Source organism: Megachile rotundata, chromosome 11, assembly GCF_050947335.1.
Source record: "Megachile rotundata isolate GNS110a chromosome 11, iyMegRotu1, whole genome shotgun sequence".
Classification (NCBI taxonomy): Eukaryota; Metazoa; Arthropoda; class Insecta; order Hymenoptera; family Megachilidae; genus Megachile; species Megachile rotundata.
The window spans coordinates 12,952,484-12,974,737 of record NC_134993.1 but is presented as its reverse complement, the minus strand read 5'-3'; the positions used below and the strand labels follow the sequence as shown (position 1 = coordinate 12,974,737).

At 41.4% G+C, this 22,254-nt stretch overlaps 4 protein-coding genes across 6 annotated transcripts in view; 2 read left to right on the top strand and 2 right to left on the bottom strand.

Annotated features, from left to right (window-relative positions):
• Nucleotides 1-15: 15 nt before the first annotated feature.
• LOC100883085 (uncharacterized) lies at nt 16-4,310 on the top strand. The gene is made up of 5 exons (XM_076537608.1): nt 16-157; nt 1,114-1,389; nt 2,102-2,638; nt 3,026-3,821; nt 3,964-4,310. Exons 1-5 carry the CDS (start codon nt 94-96, stop codon nt 4,106-4,108), a joined length of 1,818 nt encoding a protein of 605 aa, XP_076393723.1. The 5' UTR covers nt 16-93; the 3' UTR covers nt 4,109-4,310.
• An 887-nt stretch (nt 4,311-5,197) lies between these two features.
• LOC100882977 (uncharacterized) lies at nt 5,198-14,990 on the bottom strand. Its single transcript, XM_076537242.1, has 9 exons — nt 14,819-14,990; nt 13,267-13,776; nt 12,162-13,140; nt 11,101-11,131; nt 8,294-9,977; nt 7,936-8,153; nt 7,619-7,865; nt 5,524-5,643; nt 5,198-5,458 (listed from the first exon to the last, which is right to left on the bottom strand). Exons 1-9 carry the CDS (start codon nt 14,883-14,885, stop codon nt 5,427-5,429), a joined length of 3,888 nt encoding a protein of 1,295 aa, XP_076393357.1. The 5' UTR covers nt 14,886-14,990; the 3' UTR covers nt 5,198-5,426.
• A 638-nt stretch (nt 14,991-15,628) lies between these two features.
• Nucleotides 15,629-21,972, top strand: Ars2 (arsenic resistance protein 2). Of its 2 annotated transcripts, none has more exons than XM_003699219.3 (15): nt 15,629-15,768; nt 16,096-16,236; nt 16,335-16,613; nt 16,833-17,027; nt 18,071-18,137; nt 18,207-18,451; nt 18,509-18,804; nt 18,868-19,109; nt 19,171-19,311; nt 19,399-19,626; nt 19,733-19,903; nt 19,994-20,256; nt 20,324-20,602; nt 20,666-20,788; nt 21,450-21,972. In XM_003699219.3, the coding sequence occupies exons 2-15, from the start codon at nt 16,115-16,117 to the stop codon at nt 21,526-21,528; spliced, it is 2,730 nt and encodes a 909-aa protein (XP_003699267.1). In that variant the 5' UTR covers nt 15,629-15,768; nt 16,096-16,114; the 3' UTR covers nt 21,529-21,972. The 2 variants fall into 2 exon arrangements, with proteins under 2 accessions (XP_003699267.1, XP_012153686.1); XM_012298296.2 differs by having other exon boundaries at nt 16,323-16,613.
• Nucleotides 21,600-22,254, bottom strand: part of LOC100882646 (Chitin and LDLR binding deacetylase 3) — a 31,204-nt gene continuing 30,549 nt past the window's right edge. For both annotated transcript variants that reach the window (XM_003699283.3, XM_012298316.2), the window contains one exon: nt 21,600-22,199. In XM_003699283.3, coding sequence (XP_003699331.1) covers nt 22,103-22,199 — 97 coding nt within the window. In that variant the 3' untranslated portion in view covers nt 21,600-22,102. The remainder of the gene's footprint in view (nt 22,200-22,254) is intronic.

The window sequence follows — 22,254 nt, the reverse complement described above, 5'->3', positions numbered from 1 at the left end:
GACGGTTCACAGGAAGACCGCGGGAAATTAGAGTGGGAGCGACGATATAAAGATGAGCGTCCGCAACAATCGGAATAGGAGAATCTATTCATCATGCGGAGATATCGAACGATTGGCATCTTCGCCCTAGTGGCGTTTGCCTGCATTCAGGCGCAAGGTACCATTTCTTCTAACCATTTATTTTATCATCCACGATTTCATATTGGTTCATTGCTTTTATATTTTCATCCTTGAATGGTGTTGATTATTTTTTTATTCTTTAAATCTTTGATCTTTGATTTTTTACTGTTTGAGTGGTTTTTGAGGAATCTTTGATTTTTAATTCTTTGAGTGGTCTTTCATTTTTAATTATTGGAGTGATCTTTGTATTTTGACTCTTTGAGTGGTCTTTGATTTTTGATTCTTTGAGTGATCTTCAATTTTTAATTCCTTGAGTGATCTTTGATTTTTAAGTGACTTTATGACCTTGAAAGTTTAAGTCATTTATTATACTGTTTGTGTTGTGAGATTTTATGTAAATATTATTCTGAATAACACTTGTTATCCAATCAAATATTTTTTATGTGTCCATGAGAGTTATGAAAGATAATTCCACTGCTAGTGTAATCAAAACTATACAGTAAAAAATAAATTTTGGAAAGTACAGAGTTCTACTAGTTCACTTTTAATGACTTTTAAGGAGTTAACAATTAAAAGATCTGAGAATTTGGAACTTTGAAAACTTGTGGACTTCAGAGCTTAAAAATTAAAATTCTAAAAACCTTAAAAATGTGAAAGTGTTAAAAATAAAAATACTTGAAATTCTAAAAATTTAAAAGTGCCCAAAAAATCAAAATACCATAAACCTTAAAAATTTGAAACTGCCTTAAAAATCAAAATACCAGAAATCTTAAAGATTAAAAAATTCCAAGCCTCAAAAACTCCAAATTTCCCAAACCGCAAAATACAAGAATGTCCGACCACAAACGCCACCAACATCCTAATCCATCCACTGCATTCTATCCGCCTTGAACGCGCGGCGCGAATACTAGTGACGCCATTATTACCCCTGGTATTCGTCTCGCGTTGATATTCGAATCGAGATTAAGCAATAAAACGTTTATTTTTTCGTAGCGGAAGAACTACGAGCAAAACGTAGCCCACATGGATTCGAGCTAGGAGACTTGAGCAAATCGCTCGCTGGAGGATTAGGAGGAGGATTGGGAGGAGGATTTGGCGGTGGATTCGGAGGAGGATTCGGCGGAGGCGGCGGTGGAGGCGGAGGTGGCGGTGGAGGATTCGGTGGAGGCGGCGGTTTTGGATCCGGTGGTGGATTCGGTGGTGGAAAAGGCGGAGGCGTTGGCGGAGGTGGCACTAAGGGCGGTAGCGGGTGCTCCTCTGGACAGTGCGGTAATTATTTACAATTTAATTTTTGCATTTTTTAACTTCTTTTAACAATTTCTTATTTTACAAAATATATATGAAGAGTTTTTATATAGTTTCTTTACTTTACAGGCCTTACTTTGCACTCCTTATTTTACAAAATATATAAGAAATTTTTATTAACATTGCAACAATTTTCCTTACATTATACTTCTTACTTTGCACTCCTTGTTTTGCAAAATATGTATGAAAAGTTTTCATTAAAATTGTAACAATGTATAATATGACAAACATATTGTTATTATATATTTTTCATTTAGTATATATAGTAAATTATATGTGTATTTAATTAATCTACTTACCTGAATTATTTATAAAATCAAAGAGAAATATAGGAGTTACATATACACTCAACATAGCAGTGCATAGGATTAGTATACTACTTCTGAAACAATGTATCTCTAGCTTGATATACATATCTAGGTATCCCTAGCTTGGTACACATTTCTAGGCATCCATCTAAATGGTAAACATTCCTCTTAATGTCTTTCAGTCTTAAGTCACATATGACTTAATATTTAAATATTTAATTTAATACTTAATATTCATGACTTAATTATTTGTCTATTTGTTACAATTTTACTAGGCAACTGTATTCATAATTACCTAAATAAATACCTGTAGTGTATTATTATTACACAATTATTATACAATAAATTCATCAAACAAAATTTTTCAGGTTCTGGAGGAGGTCATGGAGGTGGAGCTGGAGGCGGACTCGGAGGTGGACTCGGAGGTGGAGCCGGAGGTGGATTAGGAGGTGGTGGTGGACTAGGAGGTGGAGGTGGATTAGGAGGCGGAGCCGGCGGTGGTGCAGGAGGTGCCGGTGGCCACGGAGGTGGAGCCGGAGGTGCCGGAGGCCACGGCGGGGGTGCCGGAGGATACGGAGGAGCCGGCAGCGGTGCCGGAGGATACGGCGGTGGCGGTGGTGGTGCCGGAGGTGGTGCCGGTGGTGGTGCCGGAGGCGGAGGTGGCGCAGGAGCCGGCGGCGGTGCCGGAGGATACGGTGGTAAAACTGGAGGGTACGGAAGTGGCGGTCTTGGAGGATATGGCGGATCCGGTGGCTCTGGAGGTGGCCGTGGAGCTGGTGGTGGCTCTGGGGGATATGGTGGAGCCGGTGGCGGTGCTGGGGGATACGGGGGTGGCGCTGGTGGCGGTGCCGGTGGTGGTGCTGGAGGCGGCGCCGGCGCCGGGGGTGGCTCTGGAGGATATGGAGGTAAACCTTGCCTAAACTATATTAAAAAAATAGTGAACTACTTGGCAATTACTACTACTTGGCTACTTGGTCTGAAGGGCAAGTTCCTATTATACAGAGAATAAGTAGCATAACATCCCTCTGCTTTATTTGATAAGTATTGTGTTTTCCTTAAAATAATATCTACACCACAAAACACTATAAATTTGCCTGACACTGAACGGTATAATCTTATCCGTCCAACTCAAAGAACATATGTAAACTAACTTCCTACCGCTCCTCATCAATATTCAGAAACTACTTTATTCTACTATAAAATTGCCAAGTAACTTCATTATATATAATTATCCTTATTACACATCATTACTCGTACACAATTTTAACATTCCTCCTGTCATACATAATTAGGTACTGGCGGAGTGACAAAAACAGGTGCATACGGAACCGGTAGCGGTTATGGTGGAGCTGGCGGTACTGGTGGAGGATACGGCGGTGCTGGCGGTGCCGGTCGCGGTGGTGGTGGCGCCGGTGGTTATGGGGGTGCTGGTGGCGGCGCTGGTGCCGGTGGTGGTGCTGGTCATGGAGGTGGCGCTGGAGGATACGGCGGATCCGGCGGTGGTGGCGCTGGAGGATACGGCGGATCCGGCGGTGGTGGCGCTGGGGGATACGGTGGAGCCGGTGGTGGCGCTGGAGGATACGGTGGAACCGGTGGTGGCGCTGGAGGTGGCCGTGGAGCCGGGGGTGGCGCTGGAGGATACGGCGGAGCCGGTGGTGGCGCTGGAGGATTTGGCGGAGCCGGTGGTGGCGCTGGAGGATTTGGCGGTGCCGGGGGTGGCGCTGGAGGATACGGTGGAGCCGGTGGAGGTGGCCATGGGGGCGCTGGCGCTGGCGGTTATGGCGGTGGTGGCGCTGGCGGCTATGGGGGTGGCGGTGCAGGAGGCGCAGGAGGCTACGGCGGCTCTGGCGGAGCTTGTGGCAGCGCAGGCTGTGGCAAAGGCGGCTATGGAGGTGCCAATGCTAACGCAAATGCTAATGCTAACGCTCACGCAGGTGCAGGTGCCAGTGCTTTCGCAAGCGCGAGTGCAAACGCCAATGCCCTTGCAGGTGGTAGCGCCTCAGCTAGCGCAAACGCAAATGCAAACGCTGGCGGTGGAGGTGGCTATGGTGGATACGGTGCTCCCGATTTTGGCGGTCATGGAGTCGGGTAGGTTCACCCAAACATTGTGTTAATAATGCATTAAGTTAAAACTTGTATTAATGCATTAATAATTGCAAATGTCAGACCGGGTAAACTACTATTACAAGCTTAGTATAAGTAATTAATTCACTGTCCATCCTCCAACTAGCCTCCTGAACCGTATGGGAGACCTCGACGTGGGAGTGAACGAGAGCGGCAAGGTGGACAACGCGAAAGGAGTGTACAGCAGCAGTTCAGCCAGCCTGGACTCCTCCGGAAAGGGCACGTACAAAGTAGCTGCGGGCAAAGTGTGAACCCCCTCGAAGAGACCTACCCACGAACTCGAAATTACATCCGTGATTTATTCATACTGTGATTCGAACAATCATATATACGCGTCGCGTTTCGCTTAGTGCTTATTCCGTGCTTAAGTGGGCCATTACTGGCCGGTGCTATCTGCTTTAGCGCAGTTGTTTGTAAATTGTATGACTCGAATAAACGATTGACATCTGTTAACACTCACGTTTTGATATTCCTCGGCTATTTCTAGAGATAAACATTACGCAATAACATCTCGATACAACGTTACTTAATTGTAATCTTTTTTACCGCCTCTTTTTTCCCAAAGATGGCACGTGCAATCGATACTGTACGTCAAGGTGATTCTCAAGGTAGAGGTAATTTAGAACGCGTTATTAGCGATATTAATGCGTCATGTATTTGTGTGACCATCGATAAAATCATCTTCCAGGTTTAATAGTTACCGCAACGATATATTTAACCGCGGATTCGCACCTTAGGTGATGCTATGAATTATTCATGCTCCGTGTACGGAGAATGAATAGTTAACTTGTAACAATCATTTCCGAAATTAAATTGCAATGGATTGTACACAGATACTTTGTAATCGTTTCACTTATACTTTCAATTTTATGCCACTAGTTATCCATAGTTATCAACTGTACAGACATCTTCAAATATTTGCATGTCCTTGGCTGTTGAAAGATCTCATACAAAAATTTTTATATGTATATGGAAAGTTGTCTTAGGTCCTACAAATTTTTACTGAATACTAGTGTGAATATTATTGAATATGACTGTGGTCACAGCAAAGGAAATAGAAGGTATTAACATGTGTTGATGTTATGTACAGTAGTTTATTAGTTTATAAATTTGTACAGTTAATTTTTAATATTTTAGATCATGTAAATTATTATTGAATACTACTGTGAATATTACTGAATATTACTGTGGCCACAGTAAATACAAGATGTTATGTACAGTAGTATCATGTTAGCTAATTTTAAAAACCTGATAAATTCTAAAAATCTATATTTGTCACTCTACACAATTTCTCCTAAATTTTGATAATGTCTTGATGGAAGGTTATAAAGAAAACTGTATTCTCATATATTACTTTGTATTTGGAACACATTGGTATTTATTTCTGTGTAGTAACATCCGTTATCGATCCGTTATATCATCTTATCAAGCATCCAATGATACAATCGATTCCAAGAATTAATTTTCCATTAATCAAACAGGATTCTCAATACATTCCTCTTGCAGATTATAAACGATCGTTAAATAAATTACGGTTAACCACACGTTTGAAGGTCGTATAAAAGGGTATTATCCTTTCACTCCAACGGGTCCTGCCCAGCCTGTAATTATGTATTGTTAGAAAATTACTTTTTGGTGATTGATGTGGATATTTTTTGGGACTTACTGTTGGCGCTGCTGCTGGCGTATGCGGATGCACCGCTGGAGGCCCAGCCACCGTTTCCTGCTTGGCTTCCGGCACCACTGGAAGCCCAGCTTCCACTATTTGCTTGTGCTAGATTGGGTACTGAAAGGAAATTGTGTTGTTAATACTTTGAGTTTATTATTTGGGTTAGTTTATTAATGTAAGAATGATTGTATTGTAAGATCATTTATTTTGATCAATGTTAAATGCTTGTTGAAGATACTGGAATTTGTTGAAAAATTAATTGGAATATTTGAAGGAATAGTTGAAGATGTAGCTGAAGAAGTAATTGAAGAAGTAGTTGAAGAATTAATTGAAGAATAAGTTGCAGAAGTAGTTGAAGAACTAATTGAGAAATTAGATGAAGAAGTAGTTGAAGAATTAACTGAAGATCCAATTAAATAACAAGTTGCAGAAGTAGTCGCAGAACAAGTTGATAAACTAGTCCAAGAATGAACTAAAAGACTAATTGAAGAAGTAGTTGAATAAGTATTTGGAAAACTAGTCTAAGAATTAATAGAAAAACAAGTTAATGAATTACTTATAGAATTAACTGAAGAACAAATTGAATAACAAGTTGCAGAAGTAGTCGCAGAACAAGTTGATAAACTACTCCAAGAATGAACTAAAAGACTAATTGAAAAAGTAGTTGAATAAGTATTTGAAAAACTAGTCTAAGAATTAATAGAAAAACAAGTTGATGAATTACTTATAGAATTAACTGAATAACCAATTGAATAACAAATTGCAGAAGCAGTTACAGAACAAATTGCAGAAGTAGTTACAGAACAAGTTAATAAACTACTCCAAGAATGAACTAAAAAACTGGTTAAACAAGTGCTTGAACAAATATTTCAAAAACTACAAGAATGAACTAAAAAACTAATTGAACATTCAGTACAAAAACTGATCCAAAATCTAAAAAATTAGTCACCAAACCAGTTAAATTCCTCAAAAGTAACAAAGAAAATACATAATCCAATTCATCAAATATAAATAATCTAATGTCGCAGTTAAATCATAAAATCCGCAAGTTAATCGCGTTGCTAAAGGTTAAAGCGATAACCTTATTACGTTTAAGTCAACAAATCGTGCCTCCTGTGTCTACAACTTTGAATTACGCAACGTCGTTTACGTTAAGAGAGCGGAAGTTGTCCGATGAGATCAACGATTCTCATTAATTAACAACCCGCGGCTCTGATTTATGTTTAATTGTGAGGGAGGCCCCATCAATCAACGGGACGTTTCTTCGGCCGTGTTCGACACCGGACCTTGACGAGTTTTCCCATCGTAGTTTACATTCATATGATAATCTGCATCTGATTTCTGTCCTTTGACCTTTCCGAGTTCTTCGTTCCGCATGGGGAATTACGACGCAAGCTCACAGACTATGACAATTATGAAGATTTGAAGATTATATTAATTTCAGTAATTATATTAAGTGACACAGAGTAAATCAGAGGCTCTCTGTCGGCACCTTTGATCTCTCAAAAACGCTGTCCCTTTAAATTACACAAACGAGCGGGAAATTTAAATCGAGCAAATCTACTTTCAATCTCTAATAACTTGGAATATACTTATAATAAATTTTCCGTACTAATATTGTCTTTTGAAGTATTTTTATCAATTTTACAACGTTGAAAATTTGAAAAAGAAGAGAATAAAAATGATTGCTCTACAAAATATATTTAAAGAATATGTATTACGGAAATAACTTCTAAGAAAATGAAAAACTATATCGCAAGAAATTACGGATGAATGTTACAGAGATGTGACAAAATATTTATTAGAAATAAATTACTGGTGAATGTGCAGGTTTAAACTATTCTTCGATCGCCATACTTCTACACTGTGCGCTCCCTCGATTCTTTTGATTTGGGCATTTAAATTGGTATTGTCTCTCTCTAGGAGGGCTTGTTTAGTGTCGTCTCTTGTTATATCTAGTCTTTGATAAGGCCCTTGCCTTAGGGATGTATGAAGGGATGAACAGGAACTATTTGTATGAATAGGAAGGTTAGTACTAGCGAGAAAGTCTCGGTCTCATGCGCCATCTAGCGGCAAAAGGAGAAGTACATACCAGCACCAGCTCCTGCTCCAGCTCCAGCATTAGCTCCAGCTCCAGCACTAGCTCCAGCAAAGCTAGAAGCCACAGCACCGCTAAATGCACCACCGAATCCTCCATTAGCTCCCGAATGCCCAGGCAAGCTTGCAAGGTCTCCCGAGAGTCCAACGCCTCCTCCGCTTCCCACACCTCGATTTATCCCTGTAGGACCTCTAGCACCTCCACCCGCTCCTCCACTGGATCCAGGAATGTGATACGATCCCTGTAGTACATCGTGATCGTTGAATGAATGAGTTTTGAATATTGGATGTGAACTTACTGGACCTACTTACTGGACCTGATGAGCTTCCAATGTCTCCTCGCGTGGGTTCTACGTCTGTGAAGAAGGGATTGTCTTTACCGACGGGTTTTGAGGGACTTGAAGAATCGGGACCTGATATGGGAACTGTTTCTTGGCTCCAGGAACCAGCTCCGGTACTGCCGAGTCCTGAGCCTGATAGGAATGGGTTTCCGGCACCGATGGGTTTGTTGGTTGATGAGGATGAACCACCTGAAATGTGAAAGGTTTTTGTGAGAGTTTAGCTATACAATATTATATTGTTACACCAAATAATGTAGTACTATTCTAGTCCTGCATTACTATTCAAACTGATACAATACAAGAATGAATGATCATAAGCTAAGCCTTACCTACATTAGGGCTTGGAACTACATTAGGAACCTTCCCATTCAGAAAAGGATTTCCTGCATATCCCCCATTATTATCATTTTCAATCTTGTTAATATACGGCGGTCCTCCAGCACCAGGTGCACAATTTCCCTGCTGGCAGCCATATGCGCTTCCAGCACCGGTAGATGTTTGACCAGGAAACGCTGGTTGTGAAGTTTGCGAGTAATCATTGGGAGAAGGGACACCTCCCACTGGACCAACTATTTTGTTGACATTGACTGCACCTTGGTCACAAGGTTTACCACCTGGGGATCCGCTACTGCATCCACCTCCACAACCTTGACTACCGCCAGTGCATCCTCCGCTGCAACCTTGACTACCTCCACTGCATCCTCCGCTGCAACCTTGACTACCTCCACTGCAACCTGCACCGCCTGCTCCAGGTACTCCACCTGGTCCTATGGGCTGTGAACCCAATGGAGCTTGATTTACCGGGTGACCCGCTCCAGGAGAACCGGTAGGTCCTCCCTGAGAAAATGGAGATTTGGTTGGACCGAAAGGTCCGGATCCACCGAAGGGCTTTGTACTGGCACCTCCAAAGGGTGAAGGCTGAGTTCCAGGTCTGGTTGCTCCAGGACCTCCAAAGGGTGAAGGTTGAGTTCCAGGTCTAGTTGCTCCTGGTCCACCAAAAGGTGAAGGTTGACTCCCAAGACTAGTTGCTCCAGGACCTCCAAAGGGTGAAGGTTGTGATCCAGGACTAGTTGCTCCAGGACCTCCATAAGGTTGGTTCCCAGGTTTAGTTGCTCCAGGACCTCCATAAGGTTGGCTCCCAGGTTTAGTTGCTCCAGATCCTCCAAAAGGTGAAGGTTGAGATCCAGGTCTAGTTGCTCCAGGACCGCCAAAAGGTGAAGGATGTGTCCCAGATTTAGTTGCATCAGGACCTCCATAAGGTGAAGGTTGAGTCCCAGGACTAGTTGCCCCAGGACCACCATGAGGCGAAGAACCTCCATAAGGTTGAGTCCCAGGTCTAGTTCCCCCAGATCCTCCAAACGGTGAAGGCCTAGTTGCTCCAGATCCTCCAAAAGCTGAAGGACTACTTGGTCCAGATCCTCCATAAGGTTGAGTTCCAGGGCTTCCTCCAGGTCCTCCAGAAGGAGAAGGTTGACTCCCAGGACTTCCTCCAGGTGCCCTAAAAGGTTGCCCCGCACCAGAATCTCCAGGTTTCGTTCCAAAAGAAGGCCTATGTTTAGGACGTTTGATTCCAACAGGACTTCCCGGCGCAGGCTTAACGTCTATGTAAAATATATTGCTGTCTCCGTTATTAGAAGTGGGACGACCTGTACTTCCGGAGTTAGGTTTGTTCCCAAACGCGTTCGGAGAGGATCCAGAAGGGGCGCCTTTGGTTCCGGAGTAGGGTTGGTTAGCAGGGCTTGCTCCGGCGAAAGCGGTGCTGACGGCGTTAGCGGTTGCGATGCTGTTGGCGCTGTGTGGACTACCTGGTCTTCCTGAAGCTCCTGGATATCCTGGATTTCCTGGACTCCCTGGTCCTCCTGAAGCTCCTGGATACCCTGGACTTCCTGGTCCACCATAACCTCCTGGTCCTCCTGGACTTCCTGGACCACCTGGCCTTCCTGAAGCTCCTGGATATCCTGGTCCACCATAGCCTCCTGGTCCTCCTGGACTCCCTTGTTGGGAGAGTAATAGCTAGTTATATTCATAGAAGGAATCTACCTTATCATTCCATATATGCAAACGACACCTTTATGTAAATATGTAAAACTGTATATATGTTACCGTGAAAGACAGAAATTGGAGAATGTCGACATATACCAAGTACGTCGGTGAAAGACCGAATATTTTATTACATTCTTGTACATTCTCACCGGTGTATGTCGACAATCACAGATATGTTCTGGTGGAGGTCCAAAAGAGAGGAGCCGACGAAGAAGCGACTGGCTCTCTCCCGCCAAATCCTGTGTTCTAGTCAGTCAGCTTTGTCAATCTTATGCAAGCTTTGATGATGCGAGCAACGTTTTATTAATTTTTTTTCCAATACCGTAATTTATACCGAATGGATACTGCAGTAAATCGTGATCTTTTTCTTGAAAAGTTAAATGCATTAATTGCGGGTAAACGAGAAGACAATTGTTTTTATTTTTCTCAAGAAAAGTACTCTAAAATACTTTCTGAAGTGGTTTCTGCTAAAACTAAGTGCAACACACCTTTGGATTACAGACGATTAAAACGTTTTGACGTTTTAAAAATTAATGATGAAGGGAAATTAATTGTACTATTAAAATCAGGGGAAACGAATATACAGTATTATGTTACCAATGAAAAATTGTTCAGTATACTATATGAAACTCGCGCCAGAATAGGCGACGGAGGAAGAACACGTATGCTTAGAATGTACTATGTGTTTTAAATTCTTGGTCTCTCCTCTCAGAAAGAGAGGCGAAAAAGTTACGTCACCCTTGTGACGTTTTATAGCGACTGAAATACGGAGAAGAAAATATAAATCTCCGACATGTTCAACATTCGCCATTAGTGCATGGCGAATGTCGACATTCACCGGTGTAAGTCAGAAATAAGGATATTTAGCAAATATTACGGACATACACCAAGCGATTATGTGAATGTCACCAGATTTCGGTCTTTCACCGTAACATACCTACTAAATCGAAGTCCAACAAAAACGAGCAACACCGGCAGAAAATTGGCCAGGAAAAAGGCCCAATTGTTTGAATTTACTGGTTTTTGGTTGCGATGCCTTTGTAAAAGAAATAAAATATCTAAAGAAATTAGATGAAAGAAGCAAAAAGTATACATTTGTTGGATATACAACAAGAAAGTAATAACTGCAAGAGATGTCATCTTTAAAAGTAAAGAACAAGCTCAAGAAAATGAAGAAAAAGAAGAAGAAATAAAGTAAAAGTGAATCATGAGATGTTGGAAGAGATTAAAGAAACAGAAACGAAAATGAAGAAAGGGATGATGAAGAATTAAAAAATGTTCAAGAAGAGGAAGAGAAAAAGTGTGTTCAGAGGGAGAAAAACTAAGAAGAGGAACAAGAAATATTCCAGAAAGATACGGTGACAATTATGTACATTTAACATAAAAAGAAGCAATTGAAAAGATGCACAGAAATGGAAAGAGGCTATACAAGAAGAAAAGGAGTCACTAAAAGCAAATGAAACATGGAGAGATCCAAATGCAATTAAAAATAAGAGAGTGCTAAGTACAAAATGGGTATTTAAAATACCACAGGTTACGTTATAATGTTCGGAAAGGGTCCGATCAGCTGGTGCTCCCGTAATCCTATCGTATCACTGTCAACAACAGAAGCAGAATATATAGCAGCAGAATGTTGTAAAGAATTAATATATTTAAAGAATATTTTAGAATCAATAGCTAATAAACGAGTAAAAGCTAAGCTTCTGATAAATAATCAAGGAGCATTGATAAAAAATGGAATTTTACATAGACGTAGCAAACATATAGATGTCAGGTTTCATTTCATAAGCGAAAAATATAGTGAAGGCATAATAAGTATAGAATATTGTCCAACTGAAGAACAAATAGCCCATTTACTAACAAAAAGTATAGAAAAATTTAAGAAACTTAAAAATAAAATAATCTACGAATAAACTTACATTTAAGAAGGAGTGTTGGGAGGGTAAATGTAATACATAGCTACTTGTATTCATAGAAAGAATCTACCTTATCATTCCATATATGTAAGCGACACCTTTATGTAAATATGTAAAACAGTATATATATTATATTTCTATTGTTTCATATATTATTCTAACAGTCCTTGTAATAAAAGCGTAAAGGTAATAACGTGCGTTATTGAATATCAAGTAAAAAACCTCTCAAAGTAAAAACTAATTAATTAATAATATTCCTGGACCACCTGGCCTTCCTGAAGCTCCTGGATATCCTGGTAAATCATGGCCTCTTGGTCCTCCCGGACTACCTGGGCCATCTGGGCCATCTGGTCCATCAGGGCCTCTTGGTCTTCCTGGGCCACCTGGTGTTCCTCGGCCTCCTAAACCTCCTCGACCTCCTGGATATCCTGGTGCTCCTGGAGCTCCTGCGCCCCCTGGACCTCCTGGCCCTCCTGGTGTTCCTGCACCTCCATCGCCCCCTGCACCTCCATGCCCTCCTGGTCTTCCTATAACTCCTGGACCTCCTGGTGCTCCTGGGCCTCCTGGGCCTCCTGGTGCTCCTACACCTCCTGCACCTCCATGCCCTCCTGCACCTCCTGCTTCCCCTGGGCCTCCTGAGCCTCCTGGTGCTCCTGGGCCTCCTGGTGCTCCTGGACCTCCCGGTGCTCCTGCACCTCCTGGTGCTCCTGCACCTCCTGGTGTTCCTGAGCCTCCTGAGCCTCCTGGTGCTCCTGGGCCTCCTGGGCCTCCTGATCTTCCTGAACCTCCTGAGCCCCCTGAACCTCCTGCCCCTCCTGATCTTCCTTGAACTCCTGGACCTCCTGGACCTCCTGGACCTCCTGGTGCTCCTGGGCTTCCTGCACCTCCTGGTGCTCCTCGGCCTCCTGCACCTCCTGGTGCTCCTGGTGCTCCTGGGCCTCCTGGTGCTCCTGGACCTCCTGGGCCTCCGCCTGGACTTCCAGTTCCTCCATAAAATAGTCCAAAAATATCTTGAGGAAATCCACTAGCAAAATGTGGTCCTGGTCTAAAGGGAGACCCAGATGAACCTTGGAATCCACCATGTTGTCCTGGTCCACTTCGTCCTTGAGAACCTGTCGAGTAATCAAGAGACGCCTGTTTCTGAACATTTGCAGCACCTCCAGATCCAAACGGAACTGGAGCCTGCTTCAATGGACCTGCACCGCTGGAACCGCCACCTGTATTAAAAATTGAAGCAAGCTTTAGTTGTTATGTCAAAGATAATTGCTGATTGCATATAGTAAATAACTGCTGATTACATATAATTATAGTTTGTATTGTATTGGAAATTTCTATGAACTTACAAGGAGAACTGCCCGCGCAACCAGTGTCGTTATCGTCCCAGCTTCCACTCTGTTGATCTCTAGACCCTGTAGGATTCCACTGACCACTTTGAGATCCAGGTTTCGGTTGGCTCCAGCTAGGTTTAGTCGTTCCAGAGTTCCAGCTTGGTCCCGGTTGACCTTGGTTTGCCTTCCATGACCCTGGACCGGATCCATATGTCTGTTTAACGGGTCCAAATGAAGAACCTCCAACATTTCCAGCGTTGTTTCCAACATTGCCACCTGGAGAACTTCCAGGAGCATGTCCTAGTTTATGGACCCAAGAACCATGCTCCCTGTACTGTCCATCATCCCCGTCGTCGCACTCGTCCTCGTCCCTCTCTTTCGGTTCCATCTCCTCCTCCTGCTGCTCCCAGTAGTCATCATCCTCCCACTTGCATTTGGGGCATCCTTTACCGGGCTGCCCTACCCCCCTACCCCCGGGCCCGCTATCGTAGCTTCGTATTCCTTTGTGTCCGGCGAACGTGCTGCCTGTACACAAATAAACACCATAATCAATTTGTCATAAGTTTACAATACAGAACTCCCATTGCACTGTAAGAAAAAGTAACGGAACTTTTTAAATTTAAAGAAAACTACTAGCGCCATCTATTAAATATGTTATCTGAAAGTATATCTCCCCTACAAAACACAACTTATAGCGTTTAATGCGACAAAACCTTTCGTCACCGTGTCACAAGATTACGGGCAAGCGCAATAAATTGCTCGCGTCGCATATTGCGAGGATCTTATCAAAACAGCCAGACGAAGCTGCACATTCCTGGAATCAATTGTAAATAGTGACGAAACGCGGTGCTTCAAGTATGAACCTTGAACAAAGCGCCAAAGTGCTACGTGGAAATCTCCAGGCTCTCGAAAATCAAAAAATTGCGATTCCAGAAGTCCCTCGAGAAGACGATGTTAATTTGCTTTTACGATTCTAAAGGAATTATACTTCGGGAATTCGTTCCACAGGGACAAAATGTTAATGGCGAATATTATCTGGGTGTTATGGAACGTTTGTGGAAGAGGATCGTTCGTGAGGCCCGAATATCGAGCGCCGGTAGTTGGTTTCTGTTGCGTGACGCACCATGTCACAGAACTTGTTCATGAATTTTTGGCGAAAAAAATCTTGCTCTAACATCCTCCAAATTCGTCTGATTTATCTCCATGTGACTTCCTTTTTTCAAAACTGAAATTAGGTATAGAAGGAACGTTTTATGACACCGTTACACAAGTACAACCCTTTACAATGCCGGCCTCACCAATGTTCCAAACGAGAAGTTCACTGTCAGTCGTCAGTCTCCACGCCGTCCAAAGTCTACTGTCAACTGTCTAAACGGTTCACTGTCAGTACTAGACTCCACGCCATCCAAACAAAACGTCTACTGTCAACCGCCTGAACGGTCCACTAACCGTCCGTCCCAACTGTCAACGGTCTACTAACCGTCCGTCCCAACTGTCAACGGTCCACTAACCGTCCGTCCCTAAAGACGTAGCACTCGTATTAAATTTGAAGAATGTCTAATTTTACCTGATCCAACAATCGTGGCGATCAGTAATATCGCTGAAATCGATCGGATGATCCTTCGGTAACTCATGGTCGACGACGACTCGCAGAATTGCAGCGCCTCGATAAATACTTGTATTTATAAGGATACCCCCGTCGGTGAAAGGAAGCATCCCCGCGAGAATTTTCTGTCAACAGTGGCAATGAATAACTGGTCGACTCCCGCCGGCCGGCTTTCTGATACGTCATCGGACTTTAGAAGTTTCCACGATATCCCATTCCCCTCACGTTTCGGAGATTATGCAAATCGCAGGCGAGCTCGAATTTACGACGCATTCCTATTGAGATCTGCGTCTCTTAAAGTTTGTTGTGATCGAAATGCCAGAATTGGAAAAACTTGATTTTATGGATCGGTTTAAAATTAACTGTGACAAACAGTTAATTTTAAACCGGCAAGCACGAACAATTCGAGAATCCTCGAAAAGTAAATCATTGTAATGATGATATGTGAATGGTTCTGTTCTACGAATCGCGAGGTAATCGATTGTGTAATAGATGATCGAAGAATTATTTATAGATCTAACGATAATCGAACATCGATATCCTGTATAGATTATATCGGTTTATTGGGAAAAACCATAAAGCTCCATAAATCGTTAATCAAATATAATTATTTCAGTTAACGAATATACATCATTATACATATATCATACTTCTTAAGAAATCATTAAAAATATCAATAATTTCATTGCACCTCATAAATTTATATATTTAATACAAAATAATTGATAAATTGTCTCTAAGTTACGAACGCCCTTTTAAATTTGGCGCATTATCGAATGACTCGAGAGATATCGATTGCAGCGATACAACGCCGCACCTCGCGAGACTGATACTTTGGTGACGCAGGGTAATGGTTAGCAAAAAGTTTTATGGTAAGATTTTAATTTCGTTGAACGGTGTACTTTAAGTAGGTGAGTTTCGATATTATTTAAACTAACTACACCTTCTTTGCGTTATTATCGCCAAATAATTTTACTCGCATAAGTTAACTAAACGCAAATCAGTCGCATATTCTAAAAGTAGTATTCCCGCGTTATTCGAATATTTCTTTTGAAAAAGTATTAATAAGATATACTCCTGTAATAAACGGTTGTATTTAACGGTACATTTGTACCGTGACACGGATGGCGAACGGTGGTAACGATTTGCGGGTTATTTGGTTAATAAAGGTTTATGTTGTGTACTTAACCCTCAGGCACAGAATTTGAAACATCAAGTTTTATCCTTATATTTTTCAGAATAAGAAATTTTTACACTATGGCTGACTCCGATGACGAATATGATAGGAAAAGGAGAGATAAATTTAGAGGGGAGAGAACGGAATCTTATTCCAGAGAGGGACGTAGGGACGATAGAAGAAGAGATGACTGGGTTGATAGGTAACTATCCGCTTTATAATATAACTATTAATGTATTCAATTTGTTATCATAAGAGTTCCGTAACGGTATAAACAGCCTCTTGTAGTTTTAAAGGTAGTGATTATTCCAGAGAGTGGTCCAGTCGACCAAGACAGCGCCCAGATTACAGAGAATACCGTGGTGGAGGAGGTGGAGGAAGGGACCGATACAGTCCTGCTAGATCGCAAGAAATGGCACCTCCTATGAAAAGAATGAGAGCCGACTGGGATGATCGACCAAGATATGGGCATGATTATTACGGAGGTGGAGCAGGTGGTGCAACATCTTGGGGTCCTGACCACTATCCACCTCCGCATCATAGTAATCATCATTATGGAAACCATGGTAACAGTAGCAGGTTTGTGTTTCTTATGTTATTTTTATAGTGATCTTCTTTTTTTTCCCTGTGAATTTGTTCTTGATCTATGAACAGGATTGTCATGAAAAAAAGAGGTTGTATTGTAACTATGCAAAAGAGGAGTCGATTCACTCCAAGATTATTGGCTCGACTGAGGTAGCGCTTATGCACATTCTATTGTTTAATTAATCTTAATGTTTGTTTTTGTACTTTACACAGTCGAGAGGTTGCTGGTAACTTCAGTAATTCCAATGTTGAGACTCAACCTCCGATGATGTCGTTTAAAGCATTCCTTGGAACACAGGAAGATACGATTACGGATGAGGAAGCTATTAAGCGGTATAATGAATATAAATTGGAATTCAGGAGGCAACAGTTGAACGAATTCTTCGTTGCGCACAAGGATGAGGAATGGTATATTTCGTTTTCTTAAAATATATTTGTATTGTTCACAACATTGTTCATAGTGTGTCATAGAGCTGTCATACTTAATTATGGACATAAGAAAAATTAATTTCTACAGTGGTTTAACTTCTATATTTTCCTTTTTTTTCTATTTGTTCAAACATTGAATTTTCAGTCACTTTTTTTTATACATGCATTGAACATTACATTCACTGTAGAAAATAATTGAGAATTTTAATGGAACTACCATGTCTCTGTCCAGACATGTATGCGCGGAGGTGCATACGTACGTTGGACAGGAAGACGCGAGGGTGTAGTAGTTTTATAATTTTTGCTAAATTGCAGACACAGTTTTATCGATAATTGCAAGCAATATGACCAGCTCTGTCTATCCCTACAGCGTACAGCCAGCCACGTCTTATGCCTTGGGCACAGGTCACCTCGCTCGTTTATTTTTTCGTACGATATTTTATGTATATCGCGTAACGCGCATCGCAGAAGAATCGAGGTGTCTATTAGGTAGTTAGAAAATGCGAGCTGGGCGCGCAAAGCCCAAACATGCTCGTGGTAGGCCGCGTTCTAAACCCGTTTAATTATTTCTATCATTCGAGAAATATGCTATTGTCACAATAGACCTCTGTATCGACGAGAAAACTGAATGCGAGTAAAAGTATCAGACTACAGGTGAGACTTCATTCTGTAACTGACAATGTTGACGGTATGAAATAACTTAATAATCGTCTCGAGAAAAAGGATAGAATATTCACGAGGATCTAGAATACGGATGGGAAACGTAATTTTATATTTGAACCAACACCTATCGCGACAGATTTCTCAGTCACGATTCACTATATTATTGAACGATTTCGTTCGCAAGAGGATTTCATTGAAAAAGCACATCTGTGCTTGCGTGATATGTTCTCGATATAAAATTGTATTGAGAAGTTAGCTATATTTTAACTTTTATATAACTTTTTTTGAATACACGTTCGCTTTAATTGATGAATTATTTTAATGTCGATGTTCATACAACTTTTTTTCTTGATTATTAGGTTCAAAATAAAATATCATCCTGAGGAGTCAGTGAAGAGAAAGGAGGAACAGGTGGCAGCCCTTAAGGTAAATTATTAATTCATTAATATTGACTGTAGCAGAGTATTGAAATTTTAACAATATTTTATTTTGTAGAAACGAGTTGAAGTTTTCTTAGAAATGCTTGATGTAGGAGAAATAGATAAAGTATCCGTCGATGCTGACCAAGCCGATGCCTTGTTACATTTATTAGATGCAGTGGTTATTAAATTAGAAGGCGGTACAGAAGAAGATTTGCAAGTTCTAGAAGTAAAACCGGTGAACCCTGTTATATCTAAAGATACAAATAAAAATAAGGAGGAAAAAATAAAAGTTGGAAATGACAAAAAAGTGGAGAGCAGGTAAGATGTTAATTAAAGCAAGATTCTTTAAAACAGGACTAATATATAAACTTATAGTGATACAAGTAAGACGGATGAAACGCAAGCAGAGAAACCAAACAATGGTCAGAATGTAAATAACGAAAAGAATGCGGAGAAGGAGGAAGCGTCGATAGAGGAGACTGAGAAATCTGAAGAGAATGCAGAGGAAACAAAAAAGGAGGATGATATGGATGTCACAGAAAAGTCAGAGGAAACCAACACTAAAAAGAGGAAACGAACCGATAGCAATAGCAGCAGTAGCAGCAGCAGTAGTAGCAGTAGTTCTTCCGGTAGTGACAGCAACAAACCCGATACACCAAAAGCGGAAACTTGTAAGTAAATATTATTTACAATTGTTATTTACATTCTATATAATTATTATTTACAATTTCCAGCTGCGACCGAAAAGGCGGACGCAAGAAATGAAAACGCGGATGCGCAAGATGGCAAAGAAGATGATCAGGAAGTTAAAGCTGACAAGGAACAGTCGGAAGCTAAGAAGTCTACGATGGAGCCGGAAGCTGTGATAGATCTAGCTAGCGAGGATAAGGAGAAAGAACCTAGAGCTCTGCACAAAACTAGCAGCATCTTCCTTCGCAATCTGGCTCCAACGATCACCAAGGCAGAAGTCGAAGCGGTTAGTTATCTAACTGTTATATATCTGGTTGTGGAAATAAATTTATTAATTTACTGAACAGATGTGCAAACGCTTCCCTGGATTTCTACGAGTCGCCATCGCGGATCCGCAACCGGAGAGAAGATGGTTCAGAAGAGGATGGGTGTCTTTTGAAAGACAGGTGAACATAAAGGAGATATGTTGGAGCTTGAACAATATTCGAGTAAGTGCATTAAGTTTGTAAACAAAAGGACATTTCTTTTTTATCATTACACATTTCTTTTTTTATCAACATATTATGTAACTTTAGTTGCGAGACTGTGAGCTTGGCGCTATAGTGAACCGGGACCTGTCGCGACGCATCCGCACAGTGAATGGTTTGACGTCTCACAAACAAATAGTCAGACACGACATCAAATTGAGCGCCAAAATTGTTCACAATTTGGACAACAGGGTTGGTCTGTGGAACGAGGAGAAGAAGGAAGATAATGCAGTGAAACAGGAAGATGATAACAAGGAGAATAAGAGCATGCAAAATGTAAAGTAGTAGAAGTCGTAGTAGAACTAGGCCTAGTAGACCTACTAGACTAGGTCTAGTAACAATACTGATGCTGCTAATATTACTAAAATATTTTTATACACAGGCGTTCGGCTTATCATCTAAGAATCCTGTCCTTAAAAATATCACCGATTACCTGATAGAAGAGGCATCGGCCGAAGAAGAAGAGTTATTAGGAATGTCCGGTGATCAAGAAGAGGGACAACTAGGTGGTGATGGTGATGGTCCCATCGAAAGAGACCCAACCTTAATTAAAGTAAGTAATTAACTAAGTCTTTAAAACTAGTCCTTCGGCTAGTCTTTAAAACTAGTCCCTCGGCTAGTCTTTAACTCGCTCTGTTTTTAGGTTCTAGACAGATTGATCCTCTATTTACGAATAGTTCATTCCGTCGACTACTACAATCACTGTGAGTATCCAAACGAGGACGAGATGCCGAACAGATGCGGAATAATGCACGTCCGAGGTTCGCCTCCGACCGCCAAAGTATCAAGCACAGAATTATCCGAATATTGTCGCAACTTCGAAAACAAAATGGCTGCCTTCCTACAACCCGTCGCCACGTTGTCTCAAGAGGAGTTCGATAAACTGGGCGCCAAGAACGCTGAAGCGTATCCTTTTTCGCGTGCTACTACTTTCAATTTCTGTTCTACACTATTTCCTTAACGCTGAAATCAGTGAGGTCGAGAAGTTCGTGCAAGCCAACACTCAAGAGCTGTCGAAGGACAAGTGGCTGTGTCCGCTCAGCGGGAAGAAATTCAAGGGACCAGACTTCATCCGGAAGCACATATTCAACAAACACGCGGAGAAAGTGGCGGAGGTAAAAGCAGAAGCGGAGTATTTCAACAACTATTTGAGGGACCCGAAGAGGCCGCAGCTTCCAGAACATCCGGGGAACAAGGCACCTCCCAGGGAAAGCATACGCGGCGAGGGCTTTAACCCCTATGGATGTACCACGTAAGTAAAAAGCTTTCAACACGTTGTAGTCAGATGAATTAATGAAGTAATTTATTTGTACAGGTTTGGAGGCTACGGTGCTGGATACGGTGGCAGCAGAGGAGGCTACGGATCCAGTTACAGTGCAGGATTTGGTGGAGGGTTTGGAATGCCGCGTCCCACTCGTGGTGGATTCAATAGAGGACGGTAAGAGACTTGTTCCTAACTTTCTCGCTCCATTGTTGAACTGTAACACAGTAAAGTGCGTTTTCCCGAGTCTCGAGATTCTATACGGCTGTCAGAGTCAGTCTCAATTTGATTTCCTCGCAATGAACGTGGTGATACGCTGTTTTACAGGGCTGCACCGGATTCGACTTCAAGGCCTATTGTTAGTTATAATGATTTGGACCAGCTAGACATGGATATGTTCTAAGTTTTGTCGGGTACTGCTCAAATCTTTTATAAGAAATAATATCGTGTGCTAGCAGATTCATATCTGGATTACGTAACACAATCCGCCGTTTAAATATTTGCCAAACCGTGTTACAAAATCAGCACATTTGTCTCGTAATATGACTCGTGTATATAAAAAAGAATATAAGTATATACAGTAACGTGTATTTTGTTAAAAAAGACAGACTAGAACAGAGACAGATACTGTAATCTTACAAGAAAAGAAATATAACAAATAAAATTATTTGTTACTATACTTATATATGTGCCTTTATTTTACATCCCATGTCTCCGTATAAATCCTATGTCCAGTTGGTCGTACATCGCGCGTGTTCGCGGATAAATGTGATATTGCATGCTCTGTCGTATTGCTGTTCAAATTGCAAAACGTTTTAACTCTTATTAAACGTTACAGTGGCGGCGGTGGAGACTTTCGGCCAGTCATTCATTATCGCGATCTCGACGCGCCGAGAGAACCGGACGAATTCCTATAAAACTGCTTCGATTTCGAGGAATCAAGGACGAATACGCTGCTCTGAAAAAAATAATATTCGAACCGTGTGCGTATTATATAATTTGTATATACTTTATTCACTCGAGGAAAACATTTTGTTTAGGTAAAAGACTAGGTAGAAATTCTGCGGAGTCGCATACATTTCAGAAGACTTTATACAAACGCGGTTAACTGTATACAAAAATATATCTACGTATACGTAATTTTCTTGTACGCGTGTGTATAAGTACGATTAGGACGTTAAAATTTAAGATCTCTTACATGTATACACACACGCACACATACATGTATACACAGAGAGACATACATTATATATCTTATTCACAATAGGTGAAAAATAATGTAAGACACACAAGAAATTTCATTGCTATTGTAACTGGAAGTATATAATGTGTGAATAAAAGTGAAAAGTATCGTTTCCTAATTATTATTAAGTATTGCGCTTGTCAAACCATTTATTACGTACCACTGCGTGTGTCTATACAGCACAATTATATACATTAATTACACGTGTCTATGATAGAAAAAGGAATACTGTAACGCGTAATTATTGGCTAAGAAATCCGATCTTTACAATGACGCTCGTCGCTCCCGTCGCCGCAGTCGTCGACGCCGTTGCACTTCATTCCCTTAGCGATGCATCTGCTATTTCTGAAAGCGAAAACTTTTACTTTCACGTCGACGAAAGAGATCTGTACTCGTTAAA